The sequence below is a fragment of the Canis lupus genome, chromosome 33 (assembly GCF_011100685.1).
Source record: "Canis lupus familiaris isolate Mischka breed German Shepherd chromosome 33, alternate assembly UU_Cfam_GSD_1.0, whole genome shotgun sequence".
Classification (NCBI taxonomy): domain Eukaryota; kingdom Metazoa; phylum Chordata; class Mammalia; order Carnivora; family Canidae; genus Canis; species Canis lupus.
In genome coordinates this window covers 4,854,728-4,873,145 of record NC_049254.1, presented here as the reverse complement: position 1 = coordinate 4,873,145, position 18,418 = coordinate 4,854,728, and the positions used below count along the sequence as shown (strand labels likewise).

Below are 18,418 nucleotides of genomic sequence, written 5' to 3'. Positions count from 1 at the left end.
TAGAGGAGGTGATAAAATGCCCATGATTAGCAGAATTTACTTCATGGGTCTGCTTTGCCTGTTGCTTTCTTTCATTACTTTTTGCCTACGGTCTTCTGCTACTAGATAACGCACCTGTGAGATTAGGACTTCCTGAAATATTGCCGGTGAAGCATTCTAGGTATACTTAAACCTGACAACGATTCTGAATACTGTGCTTTTCTTGACTTCCTAGAGTTTAGACTTGAGGGAAAAGAGATCAGATAATCTTTACTTCTGGTCCATATTCCTCACAATACTTTGTAACTTACTGGGAGTTTTGGTGTTAGATTGAACAATCTAAATGCAATCTAGTGGCTACTATTACATAACTCATGGTATCCAATTGGATTTACGGTGTTAATATCACTTTTTTTTTTTGTCAACACAATATAGGTAGTATAAGGGAAAAATTTAGTTCCCATTTTGACTATCTGGTTACTTATTTAACTTATCCATGGCTTCTTAAACATTAGTTTGTTATCTTTCTTTTACTTCTTCAGCTACCTTAGGTTACTTTTTCTTGCTGGGCACATCTGGTTTAGTTAATGCTAAACCATTAGTCGGAAAACAGATAATAACACCTCAGGAGGATCTTTTTCCTCTGTATTTCAGTACTAAATGCCCTGCAGTGCATCTTAAGAAGGCTCAGCATATGTCATCTGTCCAGGTGTTTGGATCCAGTTCTCCGCAACTGTTCACAGTGTTTACAGCTCATCCCATGGCTGGTAGTGGCTGTCTCAGCTTTCTACTCTCTGCCAGTGTAGTGAGCCACAAACGTATTATTAAAAAAAAAAAAAAAAAAAAAAAAGCTAGGGAACCTTGCTAAAAATGCATATATCTTGGCCCTAACCTGGACCTTCTGAGTCAGAACTTTGGTGAGTGAGGATGGAACATTCTAATACAGAGTCCACAGACCACTGAAAAATCTTGTGAGCCTTAGAGAAATAGCCCTAAACTTCCCTCTTAGTTTATAATATACTCACTTAAACCCTTTCTGCCCCCTTGAGAGCGTGACATAGATTAAGTCCCTTATTCCTTTTGGTCAACTTGAAGTAAAGATGAATTTAAATAGTTAAACAACGTGCTTCACACATTATCTTTTATCGTGGTTAATTAGGGAACATCCCTTTCTTGTTAATTCAGAGGCTCACGACCATGAAGCTGGCTTGACAAAGCAGTTTGCCATTTGGAGGTGGAGGTGGAGGTGGGTGTTGGGGAGGAGAGGGTGGCAATTACCAAACCAACTTTAGTGGTAATTATAGCTTGCTTGGGAAGAGATTTTACAAATGAATATAACCTTGTAGTCAGCTCAAGGATTTCATACATATTCTAAAAGCTAAAGAGCTGATTTTCTTTTTTAGTGTTAATGAATTGTAAATTGATTTGTTATATGTTTAAATGACAATCCCTACAAGAAGGAATAAAAATTCCTTAATGTTTCTTTGGCTAATGCTCTACTAAATAAAACCAACTCACATTCAGAAGCCACTGTGAATGGTAAATAACTAGATAAAAGCAGTCATCCTGTATTTTTAGCATATTGTCTTCGTGTTCTCCAGCAAGCAGAATTAGTAAAAATGTACTAGCATTTAATGGGAAGCAGGTGCAATTTCCACAAACAAACCTGGAAACCAGAAGAAAATTCTTAATCCTGGAAGTACTTTTTTTTTGGTTTCTTTTGAGATTTTTCCCAACTCAGTGGATATGACTTTAAAAGGAACTCTTGAGGGCTAGAAGAATGTAGAACAATGAAGAGTCACTGTACTACTTACAATGCCCATTCTGCTGTAAGTGGTTTCTTCTCTTCTCTTCTGACTTCATTTTGGCCTTTATGTACCATTGGCACCTTTTAAAAGGGTAAACAGAATCTTATTTTTAGAACTGGATGAGAGTCAAAACCAACTAAAATACCTACCACCCATGGGCAAAGTTCTTATCATAAAGGCTATTTTTAAAGAACATCTTTATAACACGTGAAAATACTCTATACAAGGCTTTTCCTATACATCAAAATTAAGTCCAGATTAGAACAAAGTACTCTCAGCTAGATTGATTGATCCAAATGATAGGAATCTTAGAGAATATGCTATAATCAATAATAACCATCATGTCCTTCCTTATATAACCTCTAATAGCTGAGTTGATAAAAAGCATTAAAAGTCAAAATGAGAAAGTTTTTTTGAGTCAGAATCTCAGACATTTAGACAACTATCTTCTAGTTTCATTGCTAAGGGGAAGGTTTTTCTTTTAATGTCAGAAATTTGGTAGAGGTATGTTCTGTTCTCTCTTGGGATAATTGTGCTCTAAGAAAGAGGAGATGCTTATTTTGCATGACTTCTTCAACATGAATAAATTCATCAGCATCCATATGATTTGACAGTTCATTCAATTTCTAATTCCAAATGGTTAAACAGAATACATCTGTGGTATACAATCCAATCTTTCAATGTGAATTTATCCTCAAACCCTATGGCAAATTGAGTATTTATTCAGAAATGTTTTATAGCTTTTGTAGAATAATTTCCAATGAATACCTCTCCCCCCCATCACAGTGCTTAAGGGATACTTCAGAATGATTTTTTTTTTTATCTTGTGTAATTGAAATTATCTTCCCCAGGATGTAGAACATTAAAGAAGAAGTTTGTAATATCATATAAATTGGCAAATATGGAAAGTAAGAGCTGAAAATAATTTAGTACAAATTTTTCTTTATCATTAAATTATCTAAGTGGTATTCAAATTCTGCTTCAGAAATCCCAAATAAAGATAACATTTGAGCCCATCTCTCAAGTTTATTAGGGTAAACTGATTTAGCCTAAAGGCTAAAGGTTTGCTAAACATATAGCAACACATAAAGTGTTGACATGTTTATTTTTTTTAACCTAGTTGTCATTGTGACTTTCTATGCACCAAAATTGTACTTAATTCCTCTTCTTACAAGACAGACTTAGATAGGATCAGAAGAACTCTATACACACCCCCCCCCCCCCCACCCCAGCCTTTCTTTTTTCAAACAAGCTTAGACCTCCACCGGGATCCTTAGGGTTTTGTTTGGTTGTTTTCATAACCAGTTCTCCCCTGCCAGTCATTAAGGATTTTGTAGGTCATGTTTGGTATTTGTAGAATATTATATGGAATATTTTGTTTTCAACCAAATGGTTAGTTGGTTTAGAGAATCAAAAATTTGTGATTTGCCCACTATTAAAGATGGTGGTACAAGACTGTGATGACAAAAGGAATTATCAGAGGTTAGCATGAGGTATAAAAGGAGAGAGAAACAAAGTGCTGGGCAAAAGTGCTGAGATGGTGGCACCAGGGCATGCCCAAACTAGTACTTTTTATTAGGATTAATTTATTGGTATTTCCTGCATTCTTTCATATATATTTTTTTCTTTTTTCTTATTACTATAGCTATGACTCTTCTTTCAGCTAATCAGCCTCACAAAACAGGACACTCTGAGAGATATTCTCTGTTTATTACAAGAGCAATACTGGGCCTATTTATACATAAAAATTTTAAGTAAACATGGGGTAAATGTGCCCCTTTTACAATTAATTTCCTAAAGAAGTCACCATTTCTACTCAACCACATTATAATATTCATGTTTCTTTGTTCCCTGATAAGTTCTGTAAAAGTGGGTTTGTTACAACAAACTCTGACACCTTTAGCAGAATTGAAATTATTATTGTTATTATTATAATTGTTCTAATTATTCAGTTACAGTCAGACAGGGATCCACCTTTGGTAAGTGCCTTCTAAGTACTTGTGAATTTATTGATTTGTACCTTTAGCCTGCTCTAAAATTGTAGATAATAATTCTCCATGCATGCATGTCTATAATTAATTAAAATTAATTTTAATAAAATGTTGATATGTAAGTAGAATTTTAAAATGAACAAAACAAAAAGAGTGCTGATGATTCACTAACTATTGTCCCAAAGGTAGCTATTTGTTATTTCTGCTCATTATCAGATATCAACATTTTCCAGTTGAGATGCTATACTTTAGCTGGTGTAATCATGGATATGTATTTTTTTGGCTAGCATGCTTATTGCACTTTTAAATCATGACATTGGTTTTCTGCAGTATGTGTGTTTTTCAGATTATCAAGAAAACTCCCGAGGTATTCTTTGTGCCTCTACTAATAATCTACAAGGAATAATTTTTCCCCTTGTAGGAATAAAACTGTGATCTTACATCTTGACAATATCTGACAAAGAGTTGAAGCCTAATATCAAGGCTTAAATAAGAAATAATACTTGTTCTTTTATATGATTTCGTACATAATATCTTTATTCACATCTCTGTATTGTCAGTACCTGCCTCCTGGTAACAAACCAATATATCTAAAAATCAATAAATTGTTTTAATTCATTGTTATACCAAATGTGGTGCAAAAATAGAAATACAAGATTTAGATGGGTGAAGCTCTTCAACCAGCTAGTCAGGATTCATATCTAGATCTTTTGCTATGTTAAATTTGTTACTCTAAATTTTCATCCTTATTACACTAAAATGGAGAAACACTGGGTCTATAAAATCAGAATATAATTCTAATATAGTTCCTTTCAATATTTAATAAATAAATATAATACATAAGTTTATAGAAGCTTTATAAGGAGCTTTTATATAAATTCTCTGTTGAATTATTTTTTTTCCCAGGAAAAATCCCTTTCATGGTAAAATTTGAATGTAGCAAAGGAAAAACTCTGAAGTAACGGAGTAAGAATTTATGATTCATAGCTTTCAAAGTGTTTTTATCAAGTCTTCAGTTGCTTTCACATTCACAAGCCTTGATACAGACAACTAGCCTTGGTGGTTCTCTTATCATATAAACCTCAGTCAGAGTAGAATCTGCCTTGATCTTTTCTCTCAAACATGGTTTGTCACATTTAAAAGTGTATGAATACAAAGTATATCAGAGAATGGTTATTCACAAATCTTGGAAATAATCTAGTATGCTTTAGTTACCTCCCAGTGATTAAGAAGAACAAAGTTAGAATGACGAGGAGAGTAAAGCCCCCAACAGCTGCGGTGGCTATGACGAGAATCTGTCCCTGTTCTGCCGCCATGTCAGAAGCTGAAACACAAATACAATATTAAAATTTCCCTGGGTGACATTTCACTACCAAAATTATTTTACAACTTGGTATATGCTTGAAAATATGTTAGTGGATACCAAAAATCCCTACTATGTTTGCCTTTATTTGGCAGATAGGATGCAAACCTAAAATAAGGGTCTGAAGATTGAGGTCATACCCTTTCTTCTTTTTTTTCACAAAAATATCAATAGAGTAGATGGATTCTTAATATCCCACATTTTAGGATTAAGTATTTGTTGCAAATCTAAATCAACAGATGGACTTAAAGGATTTTGTTTATGTAATTGCTATTTATTTCCTTAAACACTTTAATCAACAGACTATAGGCTTTACCTACTGTTTTGGTGTTTCTTTCCACAAAGTAGAAAGACTGTTGCATAATTCATTTAAGAATAAGCTTTTTTTTTTTTTTTGTATTTAATGGAGCTTAATTCAAACACTAAAGTTAAGAATTTGCACTCTACAGCACAAGGATGTACATAGCAAATTCTTAGATATTTAGCAGTAATTAAAAAAAAAATGACATTTGAAAGCTTCCTTTTTTGAAGAAAAGACTAGATAACATATGGTACCAACATATTATTCCTAATTAACAAAACTGTGTCTAACACTGTATTGGATGCATGTTTACTACTTTCCAGGAATCTTTTAAAATTTATTAGTTCAATTAATTCATTAGACATTCTTATTTGTGTATTAGAGAGGTTTTAATCAGTTATATTTTTTATTGGATGGGATAGGTACAATTGCTTAATAACAGAGGTAAGAAAACCAAAGCCCAGAGAAGGTAAAGAACTTGCCCAACTTCACACAGAATTGGTGTGTGAATTCATACCAATCACCAGAATTCAATCTTTAGATTTATGGTTCATTTCTCCTTCTTACGCTATAACTTAAATAATAAACTTAATTATAAATATTCTAAAGTATTGAATCAATCAGTCCCTTTACTACCTTTTAAATAGAATAAAGCTTGATTTTTATTTTGTTTACTATAAAAATCTGTTAATCAAATCGTTTATACACAGAAAACTGAATAAAAGAAAGAATATAACTGGGAAACAAACCGTTTAATTCCCATAAAAATTTATTAAACTTGGGCACTTTAAGACTTTCACAGAAGTAGATCTTTTGGGCATCAAGTACTCGGTATACTATGTGCAAATTTATATCCAGGGTAATAACTTCCTCAATAAAAATGACATATCTACAAGAAAATATCTGAACATTAAAAGCTATTGTTGAATAAGAAACCAGTCACAGCCCTTAAGAAGCTTTTTGGGAAATCTAAAGGTAAATAAAAAAAAATCATTTATGTTCAGTTTACAGTAAGAAATTTATTAAACCTTGGAATTAGATTTTAGTCACTATGATTTAATTAAGATATTTTCAAGCATCTATTTCCTTTAGCTCATAGTCTGTGCAGATTCAAGGTAAAGGGTTGCACTTTATCCAAAAAATAACGTGCTGAAGATTTTTTATTAGGTCCTCAATGAATTTCCTAATCTTCAAAATAGCACTGATATTGTGGGAATTAATGTGTGCTCTTAAATGTCACATTTTCACATTGAAAATTATTGAATAACAAATTATAAGGAAAAGATGTTACAGAAAACAACATTAAATTTTTGAAGATAAAGAAGATGGCATTTAAAAAGAAAACATTTACTTAGCGACAGCTGTATTTGTAAAATATATAATTCAAGAGTTCTAAAACTAGAGCCTGTATTTTCATAATAGCCAGGTGGCAAGTGATTTATTAAGACCATATATACAAAGTTCAGAGAGAGGAGAAGATTATGTACTTGGGTCTTTTGAAAATCAGATTACTTTGTTATAAAACACTGTTGTTTAACTTCAATGACTGCTTAGCAAACTGCCAGTTTTGCTAATATATCTCCTTTTTCACACTTGCAATTACATATTTATGAACTTTGCTTCAGTTAAAATTTTAATTAAATAACAGAATATTAAGTTGTGACACTTTGAAAAATGCATATGCCTGTATAATTGTTTCTTAACTTCTGTACCAGAAATCCTAAACACTCTTCTTTGGAGATTAACATATAGTTGACCCTTGAACAACACAAGTTTGAACTGCATGGGTCCACTTATATGAAAAAAATTTTTGATAATACACTACAGTATTATAATTGTATTTTCTATTATAATTTTTTAAAAATATTTTATTTATTTATTCGTGAGAGACACACAGAGAGAGGCAGAGACACAGGCAGAGGGAGAAGCAGGCCTCCTGCAGGGTTCCCAATGCAGGACTCGATCCCAGGACTCCAGGATCATGCCCTGAACCAAAGGCAGATGCTTAACCACTGAGCCACCCAGGTGTCTCTCTATTATGATTTTCTTAACATTTTCTTATCTCTAGCATTCTTTACTGTAAGAATACAGTATCGAAAGATGAATGGATCAAGAAGATGTGGTTTATGTATACAATGGAATATTCCTCAGCCATTAGAAATGACAAATACCCACCATTTGCTTCAACGTGGATGGAACTGGAGGGTATTATACTGAGTGAAGTAAGTCAGTCGGAGAAGGACAAACATTATATGGTCTCATTCATTTGGGGAATATAAATAATAGTGAAAGGGAATATAAGGGAAGGGAGAAGAAATATGTGGGAAATATCAGAAAAGGAGACAGAACATAAAGACTCCTCACTCTGGGAAACGAACTAGGGGTGGTGAAAGGGGAGGAGGGTGGGGAGTGGGGGTGAAAGGGTGACGGGCACTGAGGGGGGCACTTGACGGGATGAGCACTGGGTGTTATTCTGTATGTTGGCAAATTGAACACCATTAAAAAATAAATTTATTATATAAAAAAGAATACAGTATATAATTAATATACATAATATGTGTTGACTATGTTATTGGTAAAGTCATCAGTAGGCTAGTAGTTAAGTTTTTGGGGAGTCAAAGTTATATGTGGATTTTTGACTGCATGGGGCAGTGGGGGTGGATTGGTGTCCCTAACCCTGTTGTTTAAGACCCAACTGTATAAAAATATATAAGTCATTTGAAAACAAGAGCATATAAAATGATGCACTATTATACCAGGAGTAAAACGCCATGGATTATGGGGCTGGGATGATTGTGAACAAATTAGGGACATCATTATAATCAATAGCACCCATTATTTGTTTCATACCAAACTATCCTCTAGCACTATGCTTAGTGCTTCAAATTCAGTATCAAAGTATTCTGCACAATGGTCTTAATAGGTAGGAACTAGGGGCAGCCCTGGTGGCTCAGCAGTTTAGCGCCACCTTCAGTCCAGGGCCTGATCGTGTAGACCCCGGATGGAGTCCCATGTTGGGCTCCCTGCATGGAGCCTGCTTCTCCCTCTTCCTGTGTCTCTGTCTCTCTCTCTCTGTCTCGTGAATAAATAAATAAAATCTTTAAAAAAATAGGTAGGAACTATTATTATTCCTAGTTTAAGTGGTTATATTTATTTGCCTAAATTCACCCTTCTTGTACACAGGAAAGCTGCCAATTCAACCCTGATTTGCCAGGCGCCAGGCCCATGCTATTGTCAGTATTTTACACTATCGTTTTTAATAACAGAACAAATGGCAGGATCCAGCTCTTTTGTGGGTTCTCAATCCATTTTGCTTGACCTTAGTTTCATGTCTCTAAGATGAGAATGTTCAATTAAATGTCTTTGTCACAATCTTTCAGATCAATTTTATGATGATACTGTGTTATCTATAAATCCTACAAATATTGGGAAGAATAAGATTTTCCATATGAAAATAAGAGGAACACTCATGATCAGTGCTGCAGCTCTTGGTCCTTAATGGGGATAATTTCTGCCTCATCATATTAGTGTTAGCCAATCACAAAACTATGACTACTCAGGATGAAGTCCCTAACTTCATTCACAAGGCTCTCTATAAATGGCTTTAAGTGTGTATCTCCAGATTAATATCTTATCATTCTCTAACCAAGCTGAATTTCCTCCAGTGGCTTGAGAATGCCAAATTCTCTTTTATGGTCAATTCCTATTCACTCCTCCTACATGAATATCACATCATTTGGAAAGCTTTTTAATTTTTTTTTCTGATGGTTTAGATTTGATTAGGTCCCCAGACTTATGTTCCCATAGACCCTTGTACTACTTCTACCTATAAATTTCCATCATATTTTATTGAAATGACTTCTTTCATAATTTTTTCCCAATTAGACTACAAATTCCATGTGGGCAGGGATTTTATTCACTATTGTACCTGTAGTAAGTCGAATGATGACATCTCTACTACCCCTCTACCTGCCCCTATCTACAGAGAGAGAGAGAGAGAGAATTTGTAGGTACAAGTAAGTTAAAGATATCAGTCATCCTGTATTAGCTGTGTGGACCCAAATCCAATGACAAGTGTCTTTTGTAAAGAGACAGAAGAGAAGATAAAGAAGTCCATGTGAAGACAGAGGCAGAGGCTGTGAAGTTATGTAGCCACATGACAAAGAGACAAAGAATGCCTGGAGCCACCAGAACCTAGAAGTGGCAGGGAAGGATTCTCTCCTAGAGCCTTAGGAGGGGGTGTGCTTCTGGCCTCCATAACAAAGAATACATTTCTTTCGTGTGTGTCATTTAATACAGCAGCTCTCAGAAATTAATACAGTATTCAGCCTATAGGGCCTGATACATAGTAGTAGCTCAATAAATATCTGAGGGACTGGATTGAATGATTGCATTGAGTGATTTTGGTTAAAAAAAAAAAAAAAGTCAGATTAACCTAGCGTAGTCCATACCCTCACTTTCCACTTGAGATATGTAAAGATTTATCCTGTAAGTAGCTATATGTATGTGAAGTAAGTCTACCCAACATAATTTTAATCAGAAGAATCCAATTATTCTGTATGCTTGGACATGATACTTTCCAGAAGGCAGGAGTTGCTAGGAAATACAGGCTTCTACAATTAATCAAATTAAGTTGATTAAGCTTAGAAATGTGAATCAAAGGTTAAGAATGCATCAGTTCATTCAACAAATGTTAATGAGCACCTATTACATGGTAGACACTGAGATAAACACTGGAGATTCAGTGATGAACAAAAAAGATTCATAATTCCCTCCTGGATTTAAGTTTATGGGAAGGACAGACAATGAAGAAATAATTACAAGTATAAGAACCGTTACAAAAGGGATACATGGGAATTGCTCCATAAAAAGAATAAGCAGCCCCGAGCAATTAGTCAGCAGAGTGGCAGTGAGGAAATACAGTTGATTATTGGACAATGTGAAAATTAAAGTGCCAAACCTTACAGTCTAAAATCACTAGACAGCTCTTGATTCCCTCAAAACTTAACTACTGTTAAATAGCAATAGCCCCTTGTTGACTGGAAGCCTTTGCCAATAACATAAACAGTTGGTTGACATATATTGTGAGTGTTATATGTATTATATACTATGTCCTTATAATAAATAAGCTAGAGAAAAAAGTATGTACTCAGAAAATCATAAGGAAGAGAAAACACATTTACAGTACCATAAAAAATCTGTATAAGGGCAGTGCTCCCAGTAGTCCTGTGGATCTGTCTTGCTTTAACAATATTTGGACAGAAGAGACCCAGACACCTATTCTTCCAGCCTCTAGCCACCCTCCAAACTCTTCTAGTCATAACTTCGGAACCATAATCTTAGCCACCATCTGCCTCTAGGACTAGTCAACACCATTTTTTGAGCTTATGTCCTTATTGGGCTGATTCCTTATATTCCTTATTCCTACCATGAGCTCCCAGATTCATCAGAATTATTCCACTGTGGTGGAGGCTGCTGTCAACCAACCACCCAGTCAATATGTATCTGCAGGCCTCCTGCACATACCTCTCTTTGGGCTTCTATTTCCACCTCAATAATGTGGCTCTGGAAGGCAGGGATCCCTTATTCTGTGAGGCAGCTTAGGAGAAGCAGGCGGGTGCTGAGGGGCTCTTGAAGATGCAAAACCGGAGAGGATGGTCATGCCCTCTTCCAGGAGGAGCAGAAAACATTCCGAGGTGAGTTGGGTAAAACCCCGAACTCCATGGAAGCTGCATGGCCCTAGAAAGAACCTGAACCAGGCCATTTGGGATCTGTATGCCCCACGTCTCTGTGACTTCCTGTAGAACGACTTCCTGGATGAGGAGGTGAAACTCATCAAGAAGATGGCAATCACCTGACTAACCTCCACAGGCTGGCCAATTTCCCGGCAGTGGTGAGCGACTGTCTCTTCAAAAGGTTCACCTTCATGCACAACTACAAGCCTCTGGAGCCCAGGGGCCCTGGTGCCTCTCCCTGCAGCTACAAGGCACCTTTTAAACCACTCTGGAGCCTTGTCCCAAGCCTTGGAGCAAATGAAGTCAATACAACTTTTCACAGAAAAAAAATTAAAATAGAATAAAATCTCTGTGTAAGTGGACCAGCACAATTCAAACCTGTGTTGTTCAAGGGTCAACTACATGTGTTAGGAGGAGGAGGAAGATAAGGAGGAGAAGGAAGAGTTTTTCCTTGGTTAGAGGCCTCAAGGACCTGATTAATTAAGTAGATACTTAGATAAGGAAACCATAAAATCATCTACCAAACTGCTTCCAGAAAAGTATACTGTAGCCACAAATTCCCTTGTCATGAATGAAAATTTATCTGTTAGCACCACCTATTTATTTTTCAATTCTTCAAAAATTATTTCTAATAAGCTTTGTAGGAGAAAATGTATATCATTTACTCAGGTAAGGAACACCCTAGAGAGCAAACCTGTCCTTAAAAAGAAACAATGATATCCAGGTAAGAAATGAAATTTATTTGGGATTCAATGATTGGAAATGTCCCTTTGCTTAATGGAATGAGGTTGTAGTCTTGGAAAAAAACCAGTATATTAAAATAATTATTTCATCGTATGGTTTTGAAAGAGGTATACTTCCTTACGAGGAAGCAATTATCCAAAAAGAGATGCAAAATTGTTACTGAAGAGTACCTAGCCAATGGTTGGCGTAAGTCAGGATGCCATTATAAGTGAGGTTTACTTCAGTTGTTTCTATTTAAAGAAGAAAAAAAAAATAAGTGAGGTTCTTTACTTGGAATCCAAATACTTTCAAAAAATAGATTTAAAAAAATAAATTTCATGTCTTTAGGAAAGTATGGAGAGAAAAGCAATTTGGCTATTTTTAACCAAAGAATTTTCTTCTACTGCGACATGATTTTGTCTCCCTGTAATCAAGATTATTCTAGTTTATATTTACATTTCAAAGTAAAATCTGTTATTTGTATGCTGTGTCATTTTCTGTGGAATAGCTTTTAAAGTTAACTGTTTTCTGTTATGAACATATTTTTAAAGTTATTGAAGACAGCAGTTACTTTTCTTTTTGAATAAAGTATTTCTTAAAATGCTGCCTAGGGAAACAAATGGTGGTATATATTGTTTCAAATTTAAATGCTTTATTTACTACTGCCAATTCTTGATGAAGTGTCAAAATTTCAAATGATATTATCTCATCATTTCACCAAAATGATTTTTTAAAGAACAGCAGAAATCTCAACAATGTAATGTTTATTTATTTATTTATTTTTTTAAATTTTTATTTATTATGATAGTCTCACAGAGAGAGAGAGAGAGAGAGGCAGAGACACAGGCAGAGGGAGAAGCAGGCTCCATGCACTGGGAGCCCGACGTGGGATTCGATCCCGGGTCTCCAGGATCGCGCCCTGGGCCAAAGGCAGGCGCTAAACCGCTGCGCCACCCAGGGATCCCTCAACAATGTAATGGATTGACAGTACCCAGTATATTAATCTTAAGGTTTATTGACAAACCATGCAGGAAATCCTTATTATTTTTAATTTTCAGGAAAAAAAAATTCCCCTCTTATGTCATATACTGTAACCAAGATGAGTTTAACCTTATGAAATATAGGGCAGCCCTAGTGGCGCAGCGGTTTAGCGCCGCCTGCAGCCCAGGGTGTGATCCTGGAGACCTGGGATCAAGTCCCACGTTGGGCTCCCTGCATGGAGCCTGCTTCTTCCTCTGCCTCTCTCTTGCTCTGTATCTCTCATGAGTAAATTAAATGAATTAAAAAAAAAAAAAACTTATGAAATATAAATATTGCCAAATAGCCAAATTGCTTCTCTCATACTTTCCTAAAGACATGAAATTCATTTTTAAATCTATTTTTTGAAAGTATTTGGATTCCACATAAATATAAAGATTTAGCAATAGATAATGGAGACTAATCAGTCTGTAGAATCTCAGCACTATACGGTTACACAGACATGTGAGTATGATAGATGAATGAAAGCTAAAGATCTATTTTTTCCTAGATAAATATCATCTTGTGATTTTTGTAGTCGATGCTGTTATTCTCTTGGCAACCTGGACTTGAAATGTGCAGTCATCTTTGTTTCCACCTTTCCCTATGACTTTATGTCCAGAATCAAATCTTTACCATGTCTTACATCATCTTGTGTTTATTACCACTGGCGCAGCCTCATTTCAGGCTTCAGCCTTATATGATTAGGCTACGTTTATGTTTTTCTATTTAATTGGTTTTCTATAGTATTTCTTCCCAATCCATCTCACATTATATGGCCACGTAATTATTCTTCAAAATCATATTTAAAAAATATTCAGAGCCTTCCCCAATGCCTAAAGGGTAAAATCATCCCACCGCAATGGGTACACCATTCTTAGAGATGTCCAGGCCTGACACCTTGGACTCAGCCCTCCCACAATTCTCTCCTTTGCCTTCAGGATGATCATCAAGTCTGTCGTGCCCACATTTTTTTTTTAAAGATTTTATTTATTTATTCGTGAGAGATAAGAGAGAGAGAGAGAGAGAGAGAGAGAGAGAGAGAGAAGCAGAGACACAGGCAGAGGGAGAAGCAGGCTTCATGCAGGGAGCCCGATGTGGGACTCGATCCCAGTCTCCAGGATCACACCCTGGGCTGAAGGCGGCACTAAACCGCTGAGCCACCCAGGGATCCCCCGTGTCCACATTTTAAGTATTTCTTAGATTCAACCCCATCCTCTCCTGTTCCCACAACTATTTAGATACTCATCTCGTGTATTTGAATTCCACAAGAGGGCAAATCCGTTTACATGGAATGCAGTAGAACAATAACAAGATGGACAAAAAGAGCCTCTGAAGAGACATCTGACAGGTGTTCACATATGAAAGAATGCATACTTTCCTCCATAAAACAGCTTTGATGCCTCATACTCTTACTTCAGATGTGTTTATTGATTTCCAAGTTCACAAAACAGTATAGTAACGGTAAATTAAGTAAATTGAGGTCAGGGTGACATACCTAAAGAGAGAGAATGGAATGGAAGTGCATGTTGCTAGGCTGGCCGACAGAAAACTGAGAAAACTGAAAATCTGATGTAAGGTTCCAAAATATACACTACTCAGGAGCTAGGAATTTAGGATCAAACATCCCTGTAAAATTCAGGGAGCACAGAAGGACTCACTATGTTATAACCCAAAACATTAACATGATTATATAAGATCAATTTAAAAAAATGCTGAGTTATGTTCAAGATATTTTACTTAAAAGGGCAAGAGTCTGTGGATGGGTGATTAGAAAAATACGCCTCTGCAAAATGTTTTAAAATAGTAAAAATAATACTTTTAAGACCAAACTCTTGTACAAAATTTTCATCTCTCAAAATAAGATTCAATTTCTGAGGATTTCAAGGCTTTGGCTCATTTCAACTATACTATAAGCTTCTTGAGGGCCAGAAATATCTTTCAACTTTCTACGTCACAAGGAATTAGTAGAATGCCTTACACAATCTAGGGATTAGTAAATATTCATGAAGAAGAGATAAAGAACTACTCTAGTTATAAGGATTATATGTCCCTGGCTAAAAGAGTTTTTATATATGATGTATTTGATAATGCTCCTGCTTAAAAATGTTCTAGTTACGTCAATGACCCCTTACACATTTGTATTTTGGTATTTAATATGTTCAGAGATAAATTAATAGAAAATAGTGTGAGTTAGGATTTTTTATTCAAATACCCCTGCTTAGGCTTTGAATGGAGTAAATATTTAGAGGAAGAGTACTGGCATGGTATGAATTGGCACGTTTCTTTTACATTCATTCAATATTTGATGCCATTTACCAACAGGAAAAATACTAAGATGAGAGAGAGAGAGAAAGAGGTGCATGATGTTCTCTATTCCACTCAAGTAAGCCAGTTACTAGCTTCTCAACTGGATGGAAAAAGAAAAAAAAAGCCTCATGGATCACGTCTGAAGTAGGGACGCTTAGCTGGTATTATACTTTTTCAGAAAGTGATTTCGCTGCTGTGCTTTCCTCCTCTGGTCTGCAGTTCTCCAGAAACAATGCAATTCAGTACATCAAACTGTGGCTGCACTGGGACACGGAAGATTTCCAGATTCACTCATCCTGATGCCCTCCAGATTCACTCTTCTTGATGCCCTTAATTTACTTGTCAGATAAAAATGCCAAATGACACAGGGATAATTGGAAAATGTGAGTTTGGTACAACTTGATGGAGAGGCAGAAGCAGAGGCAGGTAGTGCAGCATGATGAAACCCTTTTTGTCTTTTGTTTGCTGTCTTAAAGATTCCTGTGTGCATTAATAAATGGTCAAGATGCCTTGACAGGTAGGCTTCACATGACAAATATCAAAGAACAAAGAAAAATGACTGAGGCATTTAAACACCTGGAACTACTGTTAATATTCTATATGTCAAGGATTTAATTTTTAATTGTGTATATTTGATATTGTTACTTGCATTTGAGATAGGTCTTTAATAACATTTTGTAATTGAAATACTTATGCCTTTATATATATTATGATATGTATTATAACATATGTATACATTTCATCTTTTTTTTTGAGATCCAGTGCAAAATAGAATTATTTCCTTACAAATTTCACAAATTCCCTGGAACCAATGATGTTCAATTTCAAAAGACTATTCAACACGTTCGTTCCACAATATTATTTATTTGCATATTGGCAAGCATATATATGCAATTGAGGTGATAGCTTCTCTATATAACAGCGTGGCTTCAGGTAAACAGGTTTGTAATTAAATGTATAGTCACTAGAGATCAAAAATTTCATAAAGCTTATAAACTCAAAAGTTTTTTTAGAATATATTTTGCATAGAAAAAATGTGTAAAGAAGATAACCCTGATTAAAAGCACACATTGATCATTTAGAAAAACTTCTAGAAAATTTCTTGAGTGAATTCTCATTCATCAAAAACAACAGAAACGTTAATCATTTAGAATGTGCTAAACACTGTGATATAGGACTGGGGAGACAAAGAAAACTTAATTAAGCCTGGTTTCCTATCCTCATAGTAATTTCTCTTTAGCAAGGGTGGTACTCAGACCTTATCTGTAATATAGCGAAATCGTTGCTAAAATGGAGCCTGCTTCTCCATCTTCCTATGTCTCTGCCTCTCTCTCTGTGTCTCTCTTGAATAAATAAATAAAATCTTAAAAAGAATAAAAAAAATAAAATGAAGAATGCATGAGGGTCCTGAGGGAAGAGTAGGAATGTGAAACTCTTGGAAGGAAGACAGAAAGGAAGGTTCAAAAAGCAAATGATTTTTAAGTCATATCTGATAGGATCAGAGGAAATTTGCAAGTGACCAGTGATGACTAGAAAGTGGGACATTCTAGTGTGAAGAAATACTATTACGTATACAGAGAGACATGAAACAGCACAACACCTTCTGGAGGTCTTCACATGCACTTTGAGGCTGAATAGGAAAAAGAGGCTGCAGAGTAGGAAGGTAGAGAGAATGAATCATGAAAATTTAGTGACCTTAGCACACTTATACCTTTCTCAGGAGTAGAGTAGATGGAGATGTGAGTCTACTCAAAATTGCAATTTTTACTGGAGATACAAACTCTTGCAAATATATAGGAAGAAAATGCCAGATTGGAAAGATAAACCCAATTGAGAAGACAAAAAGCAGGACTGAGAGTGAGAAAGTATTGAAGTCATGGTTGGAAGGCTCAGATTTGGCCTGAATCTCACACTGCTCCTTGAGTTTACAGTTAGGTAAGGTAATAAAGCCCCACTTTCCATCAAACCAGCAGAGTTTTTTGTCGCCTGAAATTAAGAGTCCTACTTAATAAAGTGAAACAAAGAGGAGAGAGTTTGTCTGTGCTTGTCCATATGCATATCTTATAATGGGGTGGGGGGTGGTGGTAAATGGGTCTTATATTTCCAAGTTAGCTACTAATAACATCTCATTGTTCATCATGTTACTTGAATTAGATGTTTTTAATCTCCATTTACTATTTAAATATTTTTTCTATGTTGAACATAGCCTTCTGTGTCCATTTGCCCCAATGACTGGATGGATGAGTTGGAAGGATAAAGCAAAATGAAATGTGGGGGTTACCTTTATAAAACAACCTTTTTTATACAAAGAATACCAAATGTTCTGCTTGAAGAGACCCCATTTTCTTCTTCTTTAATTAACTGATTTGTTCAGGGGAGGGGGAATCAGTCCTGTCTATCCCATATTTAATGGACCTTATGTATTGATTTACTAAAAACTGCATGGATGTAAAAACAAACAGACCAAAATAAAAACAAATGGACAGACATTTCTGACAACTTTAGTGAGATGGCATGTTAAAATCAAATTGTGGAAGAATCTGCCCAATTTAAGCCCATCCAATTATAAACCCATTGCCACCAGATTTGGAGCTAAACAAATTCCTGTGAAGATCTTTACTTAATCTTCATGGGTTCATGATAAAGTAGATTTGGGGCTACGGTGGTCTCTTATATGGCTTCAGTAGAAGTCTTTCCAGAAACACCAAAACTAACAATGTCCATGGTGGAGGGCAGTTTCTCTTAGCTTTATGGAGCCAAGCACAGTGCTCCAAATAATTTATTTATTTTTTTTAAAGATTTTATTCATTTATTCATGAGAGACACAGAGAGAGAGAGGCAGAGACACAGGCAGAAGGAGAAGCAGGCTCCACGCAGGGAGCCCGACGTGGGATTCGATCCTGGGTCTCCAGGATCAGGCCCTGGGCTGAAGGCAGCACTAAACGCTAAACTGTTGAACCACCGGGGCTGCCCCGCTCCAAATAATTTAGATCATAGGCATTCAACAGGGACCTGCTCTTCCTTACGCCAAAACTCATTTGATTATTCCCTGAAAGTGAGTCAGTTCTAAAGGATGTTTTTGGATCATTGTTTGAAACTGTTTGAAGCCAGCCCTGAAAGCAGCAAACTATTTATCTCAACTTCTAACCAATCACTGCAATCAAGTCTGGAAAGAGTCAAAGAGAGCCATC

At 35.7% G+C, this 18,418-nt stretch overlaps 1 protein-coding gene across 20 annotated transcripts in view; it reads right to left on the bottom strand.

The window, feature by feature from the left end:
* EPHA6 (EPH receptor A6) overlaps positions 1–18,418 on the bottom strand; it is an 872,069-nt gene that overhangs the window by 234,420 nt on the left and 619,231 nt on the right. For all 20 annotated transcript variants that reach the window (XR_005383133.1, XM_038582514.1, XM_038582517.1 and 17 more), the window contains 2 exons: positions 4,994–5,102; positions 1,794–1,867 (listed from right to left, as the gene is read on the bottom strand). Coding sequence is in view for 19 of the 20 variants with exons in the window: in XM_038582514.1 (XP_038438442.1) it covers positions 1,794–1,867; positions 4,994–5,102 (183 nt within the window). In the remaining variant the exon portion in view is untranslated. The remainder of the gene's footprint in view (positions 1–1,793; positions 1,868–4,993; positions 5,103–18,418) is intronic.